At 56.9% G+C, this 23199-nt stretch overlaps 1 protein-coding gene across 4 annotated transcripts in view; it reads left to right on the top strand.

Moving 5' to 3' along the window:
* LOC101147502 (serine/threonine-protein phosphatase 2A regulatory subunit B'' subunit beta) overlaps positions 1-23199 on the top strand; it is a 55989-nt gene that overhangs the window by 12920 nt on the left and 19870 nt on the right. For all 4 annotated transcript variants that reach the window (XM_055366337.2, XM_055366338.2, XM_055366336.2 and 1 more), the window contains exon 2: positions 9236-9421. In XM_055366337.2, the coding sequence (XP_055222312.1) occupies positions 9236-9421 (186 nt within the window). The remainder of the gene's footprint in view (positions 1-9235; positions 9422-23199) is intronic.

The following is a 23199-nucleotide window of genomic DNA, read 5'->3' as shown; positions in this document are numbered from 1 at the left end:
TGGACACACCCTCAGGGTTGTCAGGGAGCACCCATGTTGGAGCCACTGGACGTGTTGGGGTGCCGCACCTCCGCCTTCGGACGCTCCCGGCCGGGCAGCACGGTACTGTTTTCAGGGGTCCTCTGACGGGCACAGCCTTCCGCGGCCAACGTTGGCCGCACCCACGAGCCCCTGGCGGGTGCTCCTGAGCTTGATCTTCTGACTGCGACATCCTGCCTGGGCTTCTGTTCCCACTAACCCCCTGGCGGGTGCTGCCTGCCCAGGTGGTGAACCCAAGCTCCTCCTCCTGCCTGCCACTGCCTACTTCTCTGTCACCGGCATCCTTGACAAACCAAACTCGGGGGATGGGGGTGTTCAGCGACCGCCGGCCTTGGGAACGGAACAGCATGCGTTCACGCCGTGGGTCCGGGGAGGCTCCCGTGTGACGATGGCGTGTTACACGTACTCTCACCGTGGGTCCGGGGAGGCTCCCGTGTGACGATGGCGTGTTACACGTACTCTCACCGTGGGTCCGGGGAGGCTCCCGTGTGACGATGGCGTGTTACACGTACTCTCACCGTGGGTCCGGGGAGGCTCCCGTGTGACGATGGCGTGTTACACGTACTCTCACCGTGGGTCCGGGGAGGCTCCCGTGTGACGATGGCGTGTTACACGTACTCTCACCGTGGGTCCGGGGAGGCTCCCGTGTGACGGTGGCGTGTTACACGGCTCATGCTCTCACTGTAGGACCCAGCATGTACCTGGAGTGGGGCCGTGCAGCTGCTTGGCTGAGCTCTTCTTGCTGGAGCCACTGCCTGCGCCTCCTGCCCAGGGATTCTCGGGCCTTCTGTCCCCGGGCAACAGCAGGACAGCTCAGACCTTGTTCCCAGCCCAGGACAGCTGTGCTGCCTAGCCTGGCCCTCCCCGCCTGGGGAGTGACTCTCCCGCTCCCCACACACTGACTCAGCACACAGACACCCCTTTTCACCTGTCCTGGTCACACAGACACTGTCCAGCGTCCCCACGGGGTCCTTCAGGTGGACGCACAGACCCTGCACAGCACCACGCATGGCTGAAAGCGCCGTCCCCTACGCGGCAGCCCCACTGTACTTGGAACTGACTTCAGTGTGGTGACAGCCTGGGCTCTGGGCGTCCCTGACGCACCTCCTGCTCTCACCGCCAGGGCACGTGCCGTTCCCCTCCCAAGGCCAGTGGTCACCAAAACCCTTGCAGCCTTTGGTTTGGCCAGGACGCTGCCCAGGATGCCACTCCCTGGTCAGTGGCAGGGAGAAGGCAGGGCTTGGGTTCCCCACCTGGCAGGGAGCTGCAGCAAGGGGGGTTAACGGGAAACAGAAGCCCGGGTGGGAATGTCCACACAGAAGACCAAGCTCAGGAGCATCCGCCAGGGGCTTGTGGACGCAGGGAGGGTGCCGGATCCTCCCCTCGCTGTGTTGCGCGGCATCCACCGTCACCCATTGGCTGGTGGACAGAATGATCCCCACGTTCCCCAGCCCAGCCTTCCGAGCTCTGTGGAGACTCACACCTCGCTGCAGCCGTGGGTGCAGGCGCCAGTGCCTGGGCTGCAGGTGTGGGTGCAGGCCCCAGCCGACGTCTCTCAGTGTCCGTTGAGGCCCGGTTGCTCGGCTGCAGTCATGTGTCTGAGTGAATGTTAGCCCACGTGAGCTCTGGCCAACTCAGACACCTGGACCTGCTGCGTTTCTGTGTTGACCCCTCCACACCAGTTCTCCCTCTTTGCTAGAGAGGGGATTTTTAAACCCACACGCGGTGCCTCTCATCTCCGTGTTCGGCTCCTCTGTGTACACACCGACCTTTTTGACTCCTGTGTTTAGCCGTCCAGCGTGTGGTTTGCAGGTGTAGCTGGCAGCCGTCTACCAGCCCTCTCGGAGGGTCCCTGGGAGTCGAGTGCTGGGCCGAGAAGAATGCTCAGAGCTTGCAGCAGGCCCTGCCTTCCGGGGGGTGGCCATCATCTGGGTGGGCGAGGGGCTCAGCTGGAATCCATGAGTGTGGGTCCCGGCGGAACCCCCCCGTCCCTGATTCCATACCACAGCCTCCCGTGTTTCCGCCTCCTGCTGCAGGGCGGGGGCTCCTGGGGGCACGGCTGTGCGTTGCAGCCTGTACTAAGCGTGCCTTCCGCCAGCCCCCTGCTGCTCCGGCACCTCCTCTGTGGCTTTGATCGTGGTGTCCAGTCCTGCTGCCGTTGGGGCGAGGGTCATTTCTGCTGGTCACCGCGCCCTGCCTGCTGTGCGCACCCTCTGCACATGCGGGGGTCTGCGCGAGGCTGGTGTCACGAGAGGATGTGTCACGGTGCACGTGGCCCGTGTTCTCGGGGTACACTCACCTGCACCCATCAAGCGCACGCACTTCTACGCAAAGGCAGGCAGCCTCAGTGTTAGGCTCAGCCTTTGTTTTTGGTCGTATATGGACGTGTTTTGCAAAACTGTGGGTGTACTCTGGAAGGGCGACACATGTATCTGTGACTTCTGGAATTGTGATGAGTCAGGGAGCTGCCTTCTCGGTGCCCTCAACAGAAATAGCTTGTTGGGAGGCAGGGTGTTGCCTTTATCAGTGCGCTTTGGGTGACGGGCGCTTTACGAAGTACTTTTTAAAGTACACGTGCTGAGGAGGATTTAAAGTAGATGACCTGGCCGCCACAGGCCCCTCTGGTTTGTCTGAACTTTTTAATGAACAGGCGGCTGGCTTTAGAATTCTTCCACACACACGCAGCTGTTTTTGCTCCTTCTGTGTTTACCGTAGATGCCCGGCCTCACCGGCTACATTCGGGGCAGGGCAGCAGTCCCTGTGATTCCTTCAGAATCCCCTGAGACCTGCTGCTCGGCCCGAGAGGTGGCCAGTTCCCAAGTGAGCTGTGTGTGTTGAAAAGAATGTGTGCTCTGCAGCTGTGCTGGGGCCGAGTCTATTTCTGTCCATGAGATTAAACTTGTAAATCTCCCATGCCCGCATGGGGTGGTTGTGTTGTTTGTTCCGTCTCTCGTCTATTAGTGCCCGGGGTGGGTGGGCCCAGCTTCCCCCCGTCGGTGCCCAGGGTGGGTGGTCCCGGCCTTCCCCCCGTCAGTGCCCAGGGTGAGTGGACTCGGCCGTAACCGTGTTGGTGCCCAGGGTGGGTGGTCCCGGCCTTCCCCGTGTCAGTGCCCGGGGTGGGTGGACTCGGCCGTCCCCGCGTCGGTGCCCAGAGTGGGTGGTCCCGGCCTTCCCCGCGTCAGTGCCCAGGGTGAGTGGACTCGGCCGTCCCCGCGTCGGTGCCCAGAGTGGGTGGTCCCGGCCTTCGCCGTGTCAGTGCCCGGGGTGGGTGGACTCGGCCGTCCCCGTGTCAGTGCCTGGGGTGGGTGGTCCCGGCCTTCCCCGTGTCAGTGCCCAGGGTGAGTGGACTCGGCCGTCCCCGCGTCGGTGCCCAGAGTGGGTGGTCCCGGCCTTCGCCGTGTCAGTGCCCGGGGTGGGTGGACTCGGCCTTCCCCGTGTCGGTGCCCGGGGTGGGTGGTCCCGGCCTTCCCCGTGTCAGTGCCTGGGATGGATGGTCCCGGCCTTCCCCGTGTCAGTGCCCGGGGTGGGTGATCCCGGCCTTCTCCGTGTCTGTGCCCGGGGTGGGTGGGCTCCGCCTTTCCTGGCGGGCTGAGTTTGTGTCCAGTGGTGTTTACTTGATCAGTGCGGAGGCTGCGTTGTCAGACATGGATAAAGTTAGCATCATCCTGTCTTCCCCTGACTGACCTCTTCAGCGTTCCTTGGTGGCCTGTCTGTCTCCAGGTCTGTCCATCACCTTGTGTCACTTCATGGATGTTAATACAGCGACACCAGCTTTCTCTACTGTCTGCCTGCTCTTTTTCCATCTCAAAAAAAAAATGTGTAGCCTCTGGGTCCTTAAGTCACATATATCTCCCATGTCTTTCTGTCCTCTGTGTCTCCCGTGTATGTGAATGCTGTTTTCTTTCTGCAGTCAGACCTTTGTCTTGTAACTAGAGCACTCGGTGCATTGAGGTCGATGTTGCCTGCTCATCCGTGTGATGGACTGTGACCGTCTCATCCTGCACCTCTGTCTCCCGCTCTTTTTCAGCTCAGTCGCCTTTTCTCTCGTTTGGAGTACACGCTTTCTACTAGCTCACTGTTTATCCTACACATGTCAACGGCTGGCGGGGCACGGGGCCTCACACCTGTGATCCCAGCGCCTTGGGAGGCTGAGGCAGGAGAATCGCTGGAGGCCAGGAGTTGAAGACCAGCCAGCACAACATAGCGAGACCCCCTCTCTTTAAAGAAAAAAAAAAAAAAGGAACGTCGACTAAATTTTTCAAAGCCGAATATTAATCAGTATCTTTTCCTCCAACTCACAAACCGTCTCACACTCATCCAGTCACCATGTCACTGACAGGCTGTTGTATTGAGTTTTTTTTTTAAATTGAACATACGTTGTTTTCACTGATTTATGTTTTTTAAATTGAACATACATTGTTATCACTGATTTATGTGGTCAGCTGCCGGGGTTTTCCCACTCATTACCGCTGACCTGCTCTTCATCCCTTTCAATTCCAACCTTCCCTTTGGGAGCTCTTGGCTTCTCCCTGCTGCGTTTCCTCAGCTTTTGCCCCATAGAGTGTCTGTTAATGGGGTGCATGCTCTCTGTAAATTTGGGGCTAAAAATGTCCAAGTATTCGTCTCACTCTTTTTTTTTTTTTTTTTGAGACAGAGTCTCACTCTGTCACCCAGGCTGGAGTACAGTGGTGCGACCTCAGCTCACCGCACCCTCCGCCTCCCGGGTTTAAGCGATTCTCCCGCCTCAGCCTCTCAAGTAGCTGGGATTACAGGCACCCGCCACCATGCCTGGTTAATTTTTTTTATTGTTTTGCTTTGAGACAGAGTCTCACTCTGTCGCCCAGGCTGGAGTGCAGTAGTGTGATCTCAGCTCACTGTAATCTCTGCCTCCTGTGTTGAAGCGATTCTCCTGCCTCAGCCTCCCAAGTAGCTGGGAGTACAGGCATGTGCCACCACACCCGGCTAATTTTTTTGATACTCTTTTTGTTTTTTGTTTTCTGTTTTTTTGTTTTTTTTTTTAGTAGAGATGAAATTTTGCCATGTTGCCCAGGCTGGTCTTGAACTCCTCAGCTCAGACAGTCTGCCCCCCTCAGCCTCCTTTCAAAGCACCAGGATTGCAGGCATGAGCCACTGCGCCCGGCCGGTTTGAGGGTTTTCGCATCATCCTGGTGAAGTGAGTTTGGTTTGCAAACCTGCAGGAGAGTCTGCTGTAGCCGTCAGTTCTCGGGGGAGAACTCCCCCCTGCCCAGCTCGTACCAGCAGCTCCAGGTGAAGGCTGCAACTTTCATTCCTGGGGCCGGAGGCGCGCTGGGGATTTACTTGGAGCTCATTTCCCACTGAAGGTGACGCGTTCTGGGAGCTTCCCCGGAGGACCCTGTGTTTTGCCTCTTCTTCCTCAGAGTTCTGCGAGGCTGTGAGAGATTTCGGGTGAGCCCACTCAGCCCACGCTTCTGAAGGCAGAGCCTGTTCAGGCTCCACGACCTTCCCCGGGTTCCTCCTTCCAGGCAGCTGTGGCCTGAGGTGTCCTCCTTTCCTGCCAGCCTGTGGGCGCCGTCTAGAAGATGTTTGTCAACTATTCTGTCCAGGGTTCTTGGCAGTTTTCAGCAGGAAGGTTGGTTTGTGTACCCAGGTCATTTGCTATATTGCCAAACACAGGAGCCCGAGAGCTCACTGCAGAATATTCGCGGGGTCAGTTCCGTACCCCAAATAGCAGAGCTGTGTGAACCCAGCATGATGAAGGGGGAAGAGCCGCAGGCTCCACAGTGGGACCCCCGCAGCGAGAGATGGGAAGGCGCCGCTGCGGGAATGCGTTGTGGGCTCGGGGAGATGCACTGCGGGATCGTGGGCTCGAGGAGATGCACTGCGGGATCGTGGGCACGGGGAGATGCACTGCGGGATCGTGGGCATGGGGAGATGCATTGTGGGATCGCGGGCTCGGGGAGATGCACTGTGGGATCGTGGGCTCGGGGAGATGCACTGTGGGATGGTGGGCTCGGGGAGATGCAGGGACTTCCTGCCCCAGGACACAGAGGTCACGTTCTGAATCACAGGGAAGGGGTGTGCCCTTCAGGTAAAGCTGTGCTGAAGGAGCACTCAGTTGGCACCTCCTGCGGGGAGCCTGCTCTGCCCAAGGTTACGGAGGCGGCCTCTGTTCCTCCTACATGGGGATCAGAGAAAAACAACTGAGTCTTACCTTGGGTGAGGGTCCTGTAGGAACAGCAGGGTGGGGACAGTTGGGGCGCTGTCGGTGGGACCCTTGTGACCTGGGGTGAGGGTCCTGTGGGAGTAGCAGGGTGGGGACAGTTGGGGTGCTGACTGTGGCACCCTTGTGACCTGCGGTGAGGGTCCTGTGGGAATGGCAGGGTGGGCTGTTTTCTCTGTGAGGACACTGGAGCTTGGACCCAGTCCTGGATTGATCCAGGCAGTCAGGATTGTGGGTGCAAAGGCCCTGAGCTGTGGTCCATTGGTATGGGGACTTCCTCCCTGGACCCCTCCTCCATGGCAGTTGGTTGAGGAGGACACAGCCCCATCCCCTGAGTAGTTGATGGAGGAGGAGGACACAGCCCCATTCCCTAGGTAGTTGGTTGAGGAGGACACAGCCCTGTCCCCTGAGTAGTTGATGGGGGAGGACGCAGCCTCGTCCCCTGGGTAGTTGATGGAGGAGGAGGACGCAGCCCCGTCCCCTGGGTAGTTGATGGAAGAGGACACAGCCCCGTCCCCTGAGTAGTTGATGGAGGAGGACACAGCCCCGTCCCCTGAGTAGTTGATAGGGGAGGACGCAGCCCCGTCCTCTGAGTAGTTGATGGGGAAGGACACAGCCCCGTTCCCAGGGTAGTTAATGGAGGAGGACACAGCCCCGTCCCCTGAGTAGTTGATAGGGGAGGACGCAGCCTCGTCCCCTGGGTAGTGGGTGGAGGAGGACGCAGCCCCATCCCCTGAGTAGTTGGTCGAGGAGGACGCAGCCCCATCCCCTGAGTAGTTGATAGGGGAGGACGCAGCCCCGTTCCCTGGGTAGTTGATGGAGGAGGAGGAGGACACAGCCCCGTCCCCTGGATAGTTGATGGGGGAGGAGGACACAGCCCCGTCCCCTAGGTAGTTGATGGGGGAGGAGGAGGAGGACACAGCCCCGTCCCCTGGGTAGTTGATGGAGGAGGACACAGCCCCGTCCCCTGGGTAGTTGATGGAGGAGGACACAGCCCCGTCCCCTGGGTAGTTGATGGAGGAGGACACAGCCCCGTCCCCTGGGTAGTTGATGGAGGAGGACACAGCCCCGTCCCCTGGGTAGTTGATGGGGGAGGAGGACGCAGCCCCGTCCCCTGGGTAGTTGATGGGGGAGGAGGACGCAGCCCCGTCCCCTGGGTAGTTGATGGAGGAGGACACAGCCCCGTCCCCTGGGTAGTTGATGGAGGAGGACACAGCCCCGTCCCCTGGGTAGTTGATGGAGGAGGACGCAGCCCCGTCCCCTGGGTGGTTGATGGAGGAGGACGCAGCCCCGTCCCCTGGGTGGTTGATGGAGGAGGACGCAGCCGCGTCCCCTGGGTGGTTGATGGAGGAGGACGCAGCCCCGTCCCCTGGGTGGTTGATGGAGGAGGACGCAGCCCCGTCCCCTGGGTGGTTGATGGAGGAGGACGCAGCCCCGTCCCCTGGGTGGTTGATGGAGGAGGACGCAGCCCCGTCCCCTGGGTGGTTGATGGAGGAGGACGCAGCCCCGTCCCCTGGGTGGTTGATGGAGGAGGACGCAGCCCCGTCCCCTGGGTAGTTGATGGAGGAGGAGGAGGACGCAGCCCCGTCCCCTGGGTAGTTGATGGAGGAGGAGGACGCAGCCCCGTCCCCTGGGTAGTTGATGGAGGAGGACACAGCCCCGTCCCCTGGGTAGTTGATGGAGGAGGACACAGCCCCGTCCCCTGGGTAGTTAATGGGGGGAGGACACAGCCCCGTCCCCTGGGTAGTTGATGGGGGAGGACGACGCAGCCCCGTCCCCTGGGTAGTTGATGGGGGAGGAGGACGCAGCCCTGTCCCCTGGGTAGTTGATGGGGGAGGAGGACGCAGCCCCGTCCCCTGGGTAGTTGATGGAGGAGGACGCAGCCCCGTCCCCTGGGTAGTTGATGGGGGAGGAGGACGCAGCCCCGTCCCCTGGGTAGTTGATGGGGGAGGACACAGCCCCGTCCCCTGGGTAGTTGATGGGGGAGGACGACGCAGCCCCGTCCCCTGGGTAGTTGATGGGGGAGGAGGACGCAGCCCTGTCCCCTGGGTAGTTGATGGAGGAGGACGCAACCCTGTCCCCTGAGTGGTTGATGGGAAAGGACACAGCCCCGTTCCCTGGGTAGTTGGAGGAGGAGGAGGACGCAGTCCCGTCCCTTCAGTAGTTGATGGTGGGGGAGGACGCAGCACCGTCCCTTGGGCAGTTGATGGAGGAGGACGCAGTACGGTTGCTGATGCCATTAACTGTTGCAGACGGTGTTTTAACATCACGGGATGAGATCAAATGTCCACCTCGCAGGTTGTGTAGAGATGCAAGCAGGAGACTCTTGAGTGAGTGTTCTGGGGCCTGCGGATATACTGGGTGAGGGGAGTGCTGGTGCTGAGTGGGGCCAAGAGCCCGTGGGCGTGGGCTGTGCACCGGGTGAGGGGCTGAGGCGTGTCCGCAGCAGTACCTGGTGGACGACCCCTTCTCCTGGCTATGTGGTTGCCTGCCCTGCCTCTGCCTCTCAGAATGTGAGTGGCCCGGGCTCCAGGGACAGGGTTGCCTGTGGATGGCACCTGTGCCTCTCCACATCTGAGCTCTCAGGCGTCTGGGGTGCGTGGCTGCCCTTTTCCCCAGGTCCCTGCCAGGTGTGGTGGGGTCAGTGGTGTGGCTCATGGGAATTGGGAGTGGGTCCTGGCTGGGCTCTCAGGCGCCTGGGGCACGTAGCTGCCCTTGTCCCCAGGGCCCTGCTCGGTGTGGTGGGGGCTCAGTGGCACAGAGCAGCCACCCAGAGTGGGGTCCATGGCAGCATGGTGTGGCCTCCTGGGTGAAGGTGTGCCCTGCAGTGGAGTACGTGTGTGGTCCCCCGCAGGGATTGCAGTGTGTCCTCTCCCGGCTGGGATCAGGTGGCCTCAGCACCGTCGGCCCTAGAGAGGCCCCGTGTGTTGTCCGGGTGAAGAAGGCGTTCAGTGCTCCCAGGTTCTAACTGAGCGCTGTCTGTCGACTCTTCAGGTTCAGACGCGGAAAGAAGAGCCTCTGCCCCCGGCCACGAGCCAAAGCATTCCGACCTTCTACTTCCCCAGAGGACACCCGCAGGACTCCGTCAACGTGGATGCCATCATCAGCAAGATCGAGAGCACCTTCGCCCGGTTCCCCCACGAGAGGGCCACCATGGACGACATGGGCCTGGTGCACAAGGTGCGTGTCACGCATGGGACGTGAAGCAGCCGAGGTGGTACTGCGGGCATGTGAGGGTGAGGCGGAGCGGCTGAGGCGGGTGCGTGTCACAAGCGTGAGTGAGGCGGAGCGGCCGAGGCGGGTGCGTGTCACACAAGCGTGAGTGAGGCGGAGCGGCCGAGGCGGGTGCGTGTCACATGAGCGTGAGTGAGGCGGAGCGGCCGAGGCGGGTGCGTCTCACACAAGCGTGAGTGAGGCAGAGCGGCCGAGGCGGGTGCGTGTCACACGAGCGTGAGTGAGGCGGCGCGGCCGAGGAGGGTGCGTGTCACAGGAGCGTGAGTGAGGCGGCGCGGCCGAGGCGGGTGCGTGTCACAGGAGCGAGCGTGAGGCGGCGCGGCCGAGGCGGGTGCGTGTCACAGGAGCGTGAGTGAAGCGGAGCGGCCGAGGAGGGTGCATGTCACACGTGTGCGGAAGCGGCCCAGGTTTTCTCTGAGGTTATAGTTGTGGTCTGAGGTTTGCTGTCTGGTTGCTGCTGTGTGAATTCTTAATCATCTGAAACCCGAGTGGGAATTCCGTCTGCATTCTCATCCTGAGGCTGTGAAGAGTGCAGGCCCGCCCTTTGCCACCCTCCCCTTCTCTCCCCTCCGGGGCCAGTGGCGCCAGCTCTCGTGGCTCTCAGAGGCCGTTCTGCACCCTCCTGGCCATGCCCATTTCTGCCCAAGGAGCGGCCATCCCAGGCTGGGCAGCTGTGGACCCCTGTCTCCTGGCAGCAGCCCCATGGGCCCATTTCTAGACTCACCCTGAGTGCTGCGGCGCTGCGTGCATCATTCGCCGCCTGCTTTTCTTCTCAGCTGCATGCTTTCCAGGCTGACCGCGTGAACGCCCGCAGATGGAGCACACTCAGTTTAGTGTCTGTGCGTTACCAAGGCAAGGCCTACACCAGATGCGTGTCTGGACCCCTGGTGGGCGATTATGTTTCCAGGGACCTGTGCCCGCATCTCCAGCCTCCTACCCTCCACGTGGAGTCGCTGGGCAGCGGATGCTCCCACTCCTCCGGGTCAGAGCCCCAGAGCCTCGGTGCACGGTACATGTGAGCCCCTCACGGTGAGACCCCTGCCCCCCGGCCCTCTCCAGCTCTGCAGCTGTGAAGGGGGTCCTCGGGAGTGAGCAGGTTTTTGTTTTTTGGGTTTGCTTGTTTGAGACAAAGTCTTGCTCTGTCGCCCAGGCTGGAGTGCAGTGGTGTAATCTCGGCTCACTGCAACCTGCACCTTCTGGGTTCAAGTGATTCTCCTGCCGCAGCCTCCCAAGTAGCTGGGACTGTAGGCATGCACCACCATGCCTGGCTAATTTTTATATTTTTAGTAGAGATGGGGTTTCACCATATTGGCCAGGCCGGTCTTGAACTCCTGACTTCAAGTGATCTGCCTGCCTCGGCCTCCCAAAGTGCTGGGATTACAGGCGTGAGCCCCTGCACCTGGCCGGTTTTTGTTTTTTTAACTTATTAATACAGTCTATTAAATGAGTTGGTTTTCGGATGTTAAACCAGCCTTGCTTCCTGGCATAAATTCCGCATGGTCCCTGTGTCTCATCTTTTTTATATGTTGCTGGATTCCAATAATTTTGCAACTGGATTCACAGAGAAGACAGTGCTTGGTAGTTTTCTTGTGAGTCCTTTGTCTGGTTTTGGTTTTAGGGCAATACGGGTCTGAAAGAACACATTAAGAAGTGTCCCCGCCCTTTTTCTATTAGGGATTGTGTTTTTAAAGTATTTTAAAAAGTTTTTTATAAATATGTAAAAACCTCCATGGTTACAAAGTGAACACTAACAAACCAGACACATTCAGATAAGTCCAGGTTCTGTCCCTGTCTGTGCTGTTTCTACCCCGGAGGTAATAGTTTCCATAGCTTTGGTTTATCCTCTTATTGTTATTTTAGCTTTTAATATGAGCAATTATGTACAAATATATGTATGACTATGAACATACATACTTCTTGCATTTCTTAGAGAAAAATTAGCATGCTGTTGTACACTTGCATATTTGTTTTTGCTAAGTCACTCGGTATTTGTAGAGGTGTCCCTGTCTTGTACGGCAGTGTGGGGCCATGAAAGGACCAGATAAGTCACAACCATGCAAAACCATCTTCCAGTAAAAATTAGGATCATTCTATAATCATTTTTGTTGAAATATTAGAAACTTTCTTATAGTCGGTTGCAAACATGTAGTGAATGAAAAGAACTAATATTTACCTAGTATGCTGTAATTTAAAACACCAGAAACATTAAGAATTGTTTTATCTCTCAGTAAAAACTTGCCAAAAGTAGTTACAGCAGTGCCATCTCCTTGTCCCGTGTGGAGTTAGCACCTGCTCCGTGCCCTGGCAGACTCTCTCGACTTTACACGCCTTGCTCAGCTTCCGCGTTTTATCCTTGGTGCTCTTGAAGTTGTGGGGTATCTCTGAGAGTTCCTTCACTGGGAGGTCTCTTTGCTGGCATTCCGTCTGCTGGGACACCTTCATCCTTTTCAGTACAGCCTTCGTTGTGTGGAGAACTCACCCTCGCGGAGTGTGCCCGGCCCCACCCACACGGTCTCTGCACGCCTTGGGCTGGGTCAGTCACCTCTTTTGCAGCTCACGTGCTGCGTCCGCTTCGGGTCCTACAAAGCCACTCGCGCAACACAGTGAGGTTCCTGCATGGGACCCATGTATTCCCCTGAGTGCTTCCCCGCCACGGCGCCCCCCCCCCCCGCGCCCCCACGCGGTGCTTCCCCGCCAGGGTGCCCATCCCCACGATGCTTCCCCGCCACAGCGCCCCTCCCCACGCGGTGCTTCATCCCCACGGTGCTTCTCCCCCACGGCGCCCCCTCCCTCCGTGGTGCCGCCCCCCACAGCGGCGCCCCCCCCCCAACCCCGCGGTGCTTCCCCGCCTCGGCACCTGGTTCTCCCCCGCCTCGGCACCTGGTTCTCACGTGCGCGCTTCATGTCGTTTTCCTTCCAGGACTCAGTTCTCAGTGTCACCTCGCTACCACGCACCGCGGCACTGGCCTTGGTGGCCGTCTAAGGTAGTGAGGCTTTAAGACTTGAAAGAACTTGGTCCGTTGGCTGGATGTCACGTTTGGTGGTAAAAAGCAAGTTTTCTCGTTGTCTTTGATGCCCCAGAGAAGCAGGGTGACCTGGGTGTGACCCAGCAGGGCAGGGGAGAGTTCTGAGACTGAAGTTGTGTCGCTTGCAGTGTCTGCACCGCTGGGAGTCCGAGAGACACCTCCACAGGCCCCACTGTCCATGCACGCACCGACCCGGCCCTGCAGGCAGAGAGCATGGTGCTCGGGCACCCACGGTGACTGTGGGCAGAGGCCAGCAGGGTGTGCACTGTCGCGACTTAATCCACCTGCGCTGTGGCGGCAGAACGCTGTGAGCGTCCAGCATGTGTGGGGGCCGCAGGCAAACTTCAGCTTCCCCGAAAGGCTGCTGAGCCTGTCTCGGTGGCGCCCAGCTCACCGCCATGTGCGGATGTCCGTCCACGTCTCCATCGTGTGCCTTTGGGATGGTTTTCTGTGAGCCGGGCCCCCGGCCCAGGGGACGAACAAGTAGGGGTGGCATCATCACGCTTCCCTGCGTGAGGCCCGCGCCGTTTCGAATTCTCCGTCGCGTGAGTGAGTGAGTGAGGGCCTGGAGTCACAGCCCACGGCGTGTTGTCAGGCGGGTGGACTTTGGCCGGCGGCTGCTTGAGAACTCACATCTGAGGGGACTTTGAGTTTGATGAGGGGGGTTCCCCCGTGGATCTTAGCCGTGGCCGTGCAGCGAGGTCCGTGTGTGCCTTCTCCTGGCCCGGTTGTTCCTGTCTATGTGAGTCAGGGCTGATCTCATACATCATTTCCTCCCTTTCATCATTTTCACTCCTCTGTGTTTTTTCTGAAGCCATTTGAGAAAGAATCATCAGCTCCTTCCCCTCCACCAAACTCCACCCCCTAGGCTGCCCCCACAGGAAAACACACTTTTCTCTTTGTTAATTTCCTTTAAACGTTGTTGGCTAATTCAAGGTTTTCATTTATTGAAACTATTTTGATGATTTACATTTTTTCTAAAACAATTTTTTGCATAGCTTAGAAATTTCTTGCTCTAAAGCTTTTGTCTTGTATGATTTACAAAATCTTGATCGTATCTGCATCATATATAGACACTTTCTTGACAGAATCATTTATTTCTGGTTCCTTTCTTGATCCGTCATGCTACACAGTAACGTATATCTCTTTCAGTAAGCAGCTGTCAGTGTTACAGATTATTTCAGTTCTTTCCCTCATGAATTTCTACGGTCATCTTTTTTTACATACATTTCCTTCTGTCATTTTTTTTAGTTTATTGAATAGTTTTTTGTTTTGTCAGCTGTATTGTCATATAATTACACACACTAAGATTCACCAATTTTAAGTGTACAATTTGATCCGTTTTGGTAAAGCACACACCTTTTGTGCCTCATCAGTCCCCCTCTTTTCTCCCTGGCCCGGGCCAGCCGCAGATGTGCTTCCGGTCGCTGTAGCTTTGCCTCTCTTAGAATTTCACATGAGGACTCTTGGAGCATTTTGTCTGTGGTTTCTCACTTCTTCCTGGCAGCATCTTTATTTTAAATTTTATTTTGAATGGACAAGTAATATTTGCGTATACAGGGTACAGCAAGATGTTTCGCTATGTGTGTGTTGAGGAATGATTAAGTCCTGTGGTGTGGATACTGTGGGGCTATAGCTGTGTGGCTGGCCAAGGTGTGGATACCGTGGGGCTCGCTGTGTGGCTGGCGGGGTGTGGATACTGTGGAGCTCGCGTGTGGCTGGCCGGGGCGTGGTGTCTGTGGGGTTCACTGTGTGTCTGGCGGGGTGTGGTTACTGTGGGGCTCGCCGTGTGGCTGGCTGGGGCGTGGTGTCTGTGGGGTTCACTGTGTGTCTGGCGGGGTGTGGTTACCATGGAGTTCACTGTGTGTCTGGCGGGGTGTGGTTACTGTGGGGCTGGTGGGGTGTGGATACTGTGGCGCTCACGTGTGGCTGGCCAGGGCGTGGATACTGTGGGGCTCACTATGTGTCCCTGGCCGAATGGGCAGTTTGTTCTTTCTGTCACTGAGTAGCTTCTGCTGTGTGTGTGCTCCATCTCTCCCCTGTTCCGGGGTCGATAGACGTCTGGTTGCTTTGGTTTTTGCCTGTTGTGAGTAAAGCTGCTGTGTGTCTGTGCACTGATTTACGCAGACATGCTTGCGTTTTCCTGAGGTGATTAATACCACAGAGGTGAGCTCTGCCTCATCTGGTGGCCACATGTTTAGTTTTGTAAGAAGCTGTAAAACTGCTTCCAGGGCCCAGGAGTGGTGGCTCACTCCACTAATCCCAGCACTTCGGGAGGCTGAGGTAGGCAGATCACCTGAGGTCAGGAGTTCGAGGCCAGCCTGGCCAACATGATGAAACCCCATCTCTACTAAAAATACAAAAATTAGCCAGGTATGGTGGCGGGCGCCTGTCATTCCAGCTACTCGGGAGGCTGAGACAGGAAAATCGCTTGAACCCAGGAGGTGGAGGTTGCAGTGAGCCAAGATCGCACCACTGCACTCCAGCCTGGGCAACTAAGCAAGACTGTGTCTCTAGGCAAAAAAAAAACGTGCTTCCGGGGTGGCCCTGAGTGACGCATTTCCAGGCAGCAGCGTTGACCCCTGCGGGCACGTGGCCACACGCTTTGCCTTTAGCCGTTCTGCGTGTGTGCAGGCGTCCCGTCCTGGCTGCACTCCTCATTTCCCTGATGTACGTGTTGACCACCTTACGTGTTTCTTTCTCATCAGTTTGCCTTTTTTTCATTTTGGGGCAGCTGTGTTGAGATATAACTGATGTGGGATGCATGGTGCGTGTGGAAGGTGCAGTTCAATGAGCTTTGACGTCCGTACCCACCCGTGAAACTATCCACAGCACCAAGACAATAGGTGTCCCTGCATCCTTGCGCTTGAGCGGGCACGTGCGCTGGACTTTTCTCTGCTGCTTTCTGACGCACACCTGCCCTCATCCCACGCTACCTCAGGCCTCCTTTCTGTCAATATAGATTAGCCGGAATTTTCTGGAATTTTATGTGAACAGAATCAGACAGCAGGCACTTTTTTTATTATGGGAAAATTCACATAACAGAATTCACCACCATAACCATTTGGAGCACAGAGCTCGGAGATGTTTGTTGCATATACAGCACGGTGTTCCATGTGCGTGTGTGGAGGGTCGGATTGCGTGGTGTTCCCTGTGCATGTGCAGTTCCACTTCCGGCTTTCTGGGGAACCTGCACGCTGTCTTCCCGAGTGGCTGCACCGTTGTTCGTTCCCACTGTGTGAATTTTAGAACCGGCCCCTCCATTGCTACGACAGCCTGCTGGGATTGCGTCAGCATCCTGTTGACTCTAGATGAACTCGGAAGAATCTCAACCATATTGAGGCTTCCGTCTCATGAACGCGGTCCAGCTCTCCCTTATTTCAGGCATCTTTCACTTCTTTCAGTACGCCTCGTAGTTTGGTCTTGTTCACGGTTCATCACATTGATACCCAAGCATTTCCTGTTTCTAATGACACTGTACGTGGTATTTTTTTACTTTAATATGATTGTCAATTGTGAATGTTGAGAAGCACTGTTAGTTTTTATATGTGGACTTTGCATTTTCTGACCAAGTTTAACTCAGTCATCAGCTCTACCAGCTCAACCTTTAAGTCCGGCAGAGTGTCTAACGCACGGTCAGGTCATCTTCAGGTGAGCACAGTTCAGCCTTTCTCTTCTCGTCTGCATCTGTGTCTCCTCCCTGACTTTCTGTACACAGGCTCGGCCCGCCAGTGCAGTGCTGGAGAGCTGTGGAGAGCACGCCCCTTCCCGCCTCGGGCTCAAGTCGTCCCTGATGCAGCGGCCCTGCCTGGCGTCCTTCATCAGACTCAGGAGGCCCCTTCCCTTTTGGTTTCTTGTTTGCTGGGAGCTCTTGTTTTTTTTTTTGAGACAGGTTCTCATTCTGCCCCCGGGCTGGAGTGCAGTGGCATGATCTCAGCTCACTGCAGCCTCGACGTCCTGGGCTCCAGTGATCCACCCACCTCAGCCCTCCCGAGTAGCCGTGACTGCTGGCACCCGCCATCACACCTGGCTGATTTTTTCTTTTTTGGTAGAGACAGGGTTCTGCTACGTTGCCCAGGCTGGTCTGGAACTCCTGGGCTGGAAGGATCCTCTTGCCTCAGCCTCTCAAAGTGCTGGGATGATGACAGGCATGAGCCACCACGCCTGGCCTCAGTTTACTTTTTAAAATTATAAAAGTGCCTTGAAGTTTGTCCGGGATGCTAGGTGTGTATTTCTGCGTGTATTGAGGGGGCAGTGAGGTTTTCCTTTGGTCCTCTAAAAGGTGAATGGACCTGACTGAGTCTGAGTGTGAAGGCAGCCCCGGTCCTTGGGTGAGCCCCCGGTCCCTGTTCCACCGCAGCGTGTCACGCTTCTTCTGTGCATCAGCTGTGCATTGCCCGGCCACGCAGGGGTAGCGTCTGCGGTCATGAAGGACTGGTCTTGACCTGACTGACGTCTCAGCGTGAAGGCAGCCCCAGTGTTTGGGTGAGCCCCCGGTGTTTGGGTGAGCCCCCTGTGTTTGGGTGAGCCCCTGGTCCCTGGGTGAGCCCCCGGTCTTTGGGCGAGCCCCTGGTCCCTGGATGAGCCCCGGTCTTTGGGTGAGCCCCTGGTATTTGGGTGAGCCCCAGTCTTTGGGTGAGCCCCCTGTGTTTGGGTGAGCCCCTGGTGTTTGGGTGAGCCCCAGTCTTTGGGTGAGCCCCTGGTCCCTGGGTGAGCCCCGGTCTCTGGGTGAGCCCCCGGTGTTTGGGTGAGCCCCTGGTCCCTGGGTGAGCCCCCAGTGTTTGGGCGAGCCCCCGGTCCCTGGGTGAGCCCTCGGTCCCTGGGTGAGCCCCCGGTCTTTGGGCGAGCCCCCGGTCTTTGGGCGAGCCCCCGGTCTTTGGGCGAGCCCCTGGTCCCTGGGTGAGCCCCAGTCTTTGGGTGAGCCCCCAGCCCCCGATCCCGGGTCCACCACACGGTGTCACACTTCTCCTATGTGTTGGGTCCACATTGCCAGGCCTTGCAAGGGGTTGCATCTGCGCTCGGAAGGACTGGCCTGCGGTCTCCTTTTCTTGTGATAGCTTGGTCTGGTTTAGCATCGGGGGGATGCTGGCCTCGGAGAGTTGCTTGGAAAATGTCCTTTAGAATTCACTTTTCTGGAGCCATTTGTTTAGAATGGGTGTTATTTTTATTTGAATGTTTGGTAGAACTCATCAGTGAAGCCATTTGGGACAGTTTTCTCTGTGGGAAGGTTTTTAACGACAGCATGAATTGTTTCAGTAAACACAGGCTGTCTGTATCATCTTTTCTCTTTTTTTTTTTTTTGGAGACAGAGTCTTGCTCTGTCACCCAAGCTGGAGTGCAATGGCACCATCTCACCTCACTGCAACCTCCACCTCCTGGGTTCAAGCAATTCTCCTGCCTCAGCCTCCCGAGTAGCTGGGATTACAGGCATGCGCCATCACGCCCGGCTAATTTGTGTATTTTTAGCAGAGACGGGGTTTCACCATGTTGGCCATGCTGGTCTCGAACTCTTGACCTCAGGTGATCCACCCGCCTTGGCGTCTCAAAGTGCTGGGATGACAGGCGTGAGCCACCGCGCCCGGCCACTGCCACCCACTTTTAGACCGTCGGATCTCACAAGAACTCAGGATTACGAGAGCAGCAAGGGGGCTGTCCACCCTCATCACCCAGTCACCCCCCAGCAGAGCCCTGCTCCAACACTCAGGATCACAGTTCCCCCTAAGACTTGGGTGGGGGCTCTGAGCCAAAGCCCACCACTGGTTCATGTGACCCTGAAGACTCCTCCGGCTCCGCGACGTCACTCGCTCACGTAGCTCGGCAGCATTTTCACACATCTTTACGTGTCTGCAGATTGTCCTCTTGTCCCGTCACCCGCCGAGAAACGCGTGCTGAACTTGCCGGCCGTGGTTGTGGCGTCCTCCTTTGTCCTCTCACACCCGTCGGTCGGTGTCGGCGTGCCCTGTGCGAGTGTAGACGCTCAGGACTTTGTCCGCCTCGTGAGTCCCCCGCTCAGCAGCACCATCACGTGGGCCTTGGGGCCGGTGGTGTTTCCTGCTCAGGGAGCTACTCTGAGGTCAGCAGAGCCATAATGGAATAGGGTTCAGCAGTACACGGGCAGACGATCCACACAGAGCAAGGTGTGTGAGTCCCACACGCGTGTGCTGAGCGAGGGAAGCCAGGTCTAAAAGTCCGCAGATGGCCGGGTCCCGTTGCCGTGTCCTGGAAAAGGTGAACCGGAGCCACAGGGAGGAGGCCTGGGGGCCGTCGCCGTAGCGGACTGCGGAGGGCCGGAAGGGACTGTCAGGGCTGGCGGCCTCGTTCCCTGTCCTGGCCGTGCGGGTGGGCATGCCGCTGCGTTGCCGGGCCCCACAAGGAGTCGGTCTTTCTGTGTGTTGATCACGAAAAGACTTTTAAAAGTCAGATCAGGGTGTCTGATGTTTTATTCCCTTTCTGATAAGGATTTTGTAACATTCAGGTAAAACTGCTTTCCTTTGTATCGTTTGCATTTTAGAGTTGATTATCTCCATTTACTTTAGGATTATTTTAAATTATGAGCTAATTCATTTGGAGGTAATTTTCGGGTTTGGTGTGGTGGGGGGACTGTGTGCCCAGCACTCTCCCGCTCAGTTCTCATCCCCCAGACGCCGGGGGTGCAGCTGTCTCTGGTTGCAGTGTCATCCCTGTAGTCCCAGCACTTTGAGAGGCCAAGGCGGGAGGATGGCTTGCGGCCAAGGGTTCCAGACCAGCCTCGGCAACATAGTGAGACTTCACTGTAGAAATTTTAAAAATTACCCAGGCATGATAGCGCACACCTGTGGTCCCAGCTACTTGGGAGGCTAAGGTGGGAGGATTGCTTGAGCCCGTGAAGTTGAGACTGCACTGAGCTGTGATCACACACTGCACTCCAGCCTGGGCAACAGCAAGACCGTGTCTCGAAAAACAAGTAAAATAAAAAATGGATCACGCTGTGATCACACACTGTACTCCAGCCTGTAGGTCTGGACACATTAGACGCTAGCCTATAGGGCTGGATAGATTTGATGCTCCATCCCTGCCACTGGGTCATTACGGTGTGTCTTGCACACGGTGAGGAGCACAGATGTGAAGGCTCACACATCCCCCCATCCCTGGGTGTTGAGCGCTTGGGGTTTGAAACCTGCACAGCCTGTGAGCCAGAATGGTCTCATGAGGTCAAAAGCGTGGGACTAGCACCAACCCGAGGGCCCGGTGCTGCACCCAGCTCGTTCCCTCCCACCGCACCGGGACGCCCTTCCAGGTGGCCAGGGCTGAGCTCCGTCAGGAGCCTCATCACGGGAGCTGGCACGTGCCTGTGCGTCCTGCAGGGCCTGGCCCCTCCAGCTGCACAGGTGCGCCAGCCGGAGAGCGTCCTTTCCCATAGCTGCACTGCAATCCCCGCTGTGGCGCGCAGCCCCCTCCGCAGTCCCCCACGCCCTCCGTGGTCACTCCCGCCCTGCATCTGTCAGGACGACTCTGCCACAGTTTATTCCTCTAGTCCCTGCTCTCACGTCCGGCTCCTCTCGCCTGGGGCACCGTGAACCAAGCAGCCGACATCCCCATCCCTGCAGGCTCTCACGGGCACAGGCCCTCTTCCCACTGGTGTGCTTCTGGGAGGACGGATGCCCTGGCCGGGCCATGGGGCTTTATGCTCAGCCGCCCCGTGGGCCGCTTTCCCGGCAGTTGCGCGGCGTCCCAGTTCCCCCAGCAACGCGGAGGACACCCAGCTGCCTGGCAGCCTCGCGGGGTCTGGCGTCTTCAGTCCTTTTTGTCTCTGCCGCGCGTGTCATGTTCTTGTTGCCACCTCTCCGTGCCCCGTGAACCCTGCCCTCACCAGCGCCAGTGCTGGGCGCTTCCCCTTGTCTACGGCCGCCGTGCACCCCTCTCCGGAGGGCAGCGCATGTCCAGACTCGGTCGTGTTCGGGCCTGTTTCTCACTGATGCTTAAAATTCTGCCTCTGAGTCCCTCGTCAGAATCTCGCCTTGCAGAGACATTTCTCCCTCTGTGTCATGTCCTGTCGTGGTGTTCCCCGTGCTGGTAGCTGACCCTGAGTCCTGCGCTGGGGCGGTGCAGCAGGCCGCTCTCTTCCTTCAGGGAGTGCACGTGTGTCCCGTGAAAGAAACCTTGGCCACGGCAGAGCCGTGCAGCGTCACTCGTTTCCTTCCAGGAGGGCCGCTGTTTGGCCTTTCACCCTTCGGGCTGGGATCCCCTGGTATTCAGTTTGTGTGAAGTGTGTTTGCCTGTGGATATTCCACGGGGCTCTGTCCCAACTCACTTCCTTCCCTTGCTCTCTTAGGCCACCGGTGCCTGACGGAGACTGACTGAGTCTTCATTACTCTGACTTTACAGGAAGGGTTGAAACCGGGCGGTAGGACTTATATCCACCAACTTGGTCCCCCTGTGAGTTCTTTTGTGTTCCCTGGTAAGTTTTCACATGAGCCTGTCCGTGTATACTACAAACCCCAAAACAACAGGCCCTCGGTGCATGTGGATGGGGATTGCTGGACTTTGGGTGGGGATCGCGTGGACTGTGGGTCAACAGAGTCGTCTGGAGGAAATTGCAGTCTGTGAACTCAGCAGTGAGGTCCACCTCACCACGTTGAGGTCGTCTTTAATTTCACCCAGCCGTGCCCTGCAGTTTGCTTTGTAGACACTGTGTGTGATTTTTGTTCCATTTTTTCGTAGGTTGATTTTTCATGCTCTTGATAGATGGCATTATTGAAGATTTTATTTTCTAGTTGTTTGTTGCCAGTATATTGAAATAATTTATTTTTGCATATTGTCCTTGGATGCAGCAACTTTGCTGAAGATACTTATGAATTCCCGTATTTGGTAAGCATTTGGATTGTCTACACAGTGTGTTGCTTGTGAATTATGACGGTTCTGCCTCTTCCTGCCTGTCGGCGTATCTTTCAGCCTTTCCCTTGCCTGCTGCCCTGGCTCGGCCGTCCAGGCGGCCTTGGTGGTGACACTGTCTTCTTGTTCCCAGCACAGGGAGGAAGTGTTCGTGTGTCATCGCTGTCTGAGCAGCTGGGGTGTTTCGTAGAGGCCCTTTGTCTGAGCATTCAGGCTGCTGTCACGAAACACCATAGCCCGGGCAGCTCGTCACCAGCAAGACATTTACTGTTCACAGGTCTGCAGGCTGGAAGATCTCGGTGTGGCAGAGTGGTGCCTGGTTCATCGACGGCGCCTTCCCGCTGCGTCCTCACGGGGTGGAAGGGGTGAGGGAGCTCTCTGGGGTCCCTTAGAAGGGGACTCATCGCATTCATGAGGCCCCACCTCCCAACACCATCGCCTCGGGGGAGAGGATTTCAACACGTGGATCTTGCGGACCCAGGCATTCAGGCCATAGCACCCTTTATGACAGTAAGAGTGTCCCTCCTGATTCTGGTTTCCTGGTCTATTATTATTATGATTTTTCAGTTATTGCCGAGTTGGACTTGCTACTGTGTGTTCTGTGTGGGATTTCTGCCTCTGCTCTCCAGTGATAACTGGCCTGTGACTTCCTGTGTCCCTGACCGCGTCCAGGCTGTGCCAGCCTCGGAACAGGCACTGGGAAACGCCCCTCGTTTTTCTTCTCCAGGGGAACGCATGTGTGATTTCTTCCTTCAATGTTTGGTCGACTCATGGGAGCAGCCTTTGGGGGCTGGAATTTTCTTGGTGGAACAGTTTTAAATTATGGACACAATTTCTTGCAGAAACAGCTCTTTCAGATTTTCTATTGTAGTTTATTTTTTGACTTGTTCATCAGGGAGTCTGTTTCACCAGTCATCTGACTTATAGGCATAAAGTGATTCATGAGCATCCACTATCTGATGTTTGTAGGATCTGTAGTTACAGCTGACATGGCTAATCTGTATTTGCTCTCTTTTTTTTTTTTTTTTTTTTTTTTTGAGACAGAGTCTCTCTCTGTCACCCAGGCTGGAGTGCAGTGGTGTGATCGTGGCTCACTGCAACCTCCACCTCCCAGGATCAAGTGATTCTCCTGCCTCAGCCTCCCGAGTAGCTGGGATTACAGGCGTCTGCCACCATGCCAGGCTAATTTTTGTGTTTTTAGTAGAGACAGGGTTTCACCATGTTGGCCAGGCTGGTCTCCAACTCCTGACCTCAGGTGATCCACCCCCCTTGGCCTCCTAAAGTGCTGGGATTACAGCCATGAGCCACCGAGTCCAGCCAGGGTTAATTAATTTTTAAGAAATCTTTCAAATCATTGAGTTTTGATTTTGTTGATTTTCTGTTACTATTTACTTTTCGTTGCATCTCTGCCATGTATTTGTTCCTTTGGGGTAGAAGTGTAGACGATCGATTTTAAACTTTCCTTCCTCACGCGTGTATTTAAGGCTGTGAACCTGCCATGGGTCGCTGCTGTAGGTGCGTCCCACACATTCCATGAGATGTTTCTGTCGCCGTCCGATTCACCGCGTTGCCTGGCTGACGGGGCCATTTATTCCCATACTTACTGGTTCTTAGTACGTGCCGCTTGATTTCCAGACGCTGGGGATGCAGCTGCCTCTGGTTACAGTGCCCACGCGTGGTCTGTGGTCAGGGGAGACTGCGTGCCCGGCACTCCCACACTCAGCTCTCGTGACTGTTTGAAGGCTGGAGCGAAAGCCACGTTGAGTTTGCAGACGCCCGGACAGGCCTCGCTGAGCGTGCTGTGTCTTTCTGCAGCAGAGGGTCTCT

This window comes from Gorilla gorilla, chromosome 18 (assembly GCF_029281585.2).
Source record: "Gorilla gorilla gorilla isolate KB3781 chromosome 18, NHGRI_mGorGor1-v2.1_pri, whole genome shotgun sequence".
In the NCBI taxonomy this organism is placed as follows: domain Eukaryota; kingdom Metazoa; phylum Chordata; class Mammalia; order Primates; family Hominidae; genus Gorilla; species Gorilla gorilla.
The sequence above is the reverse complement of the archived record's forward strand: the minus strand, read 5'-3'. Positions and strand labels throughout refer to the sequence as shown.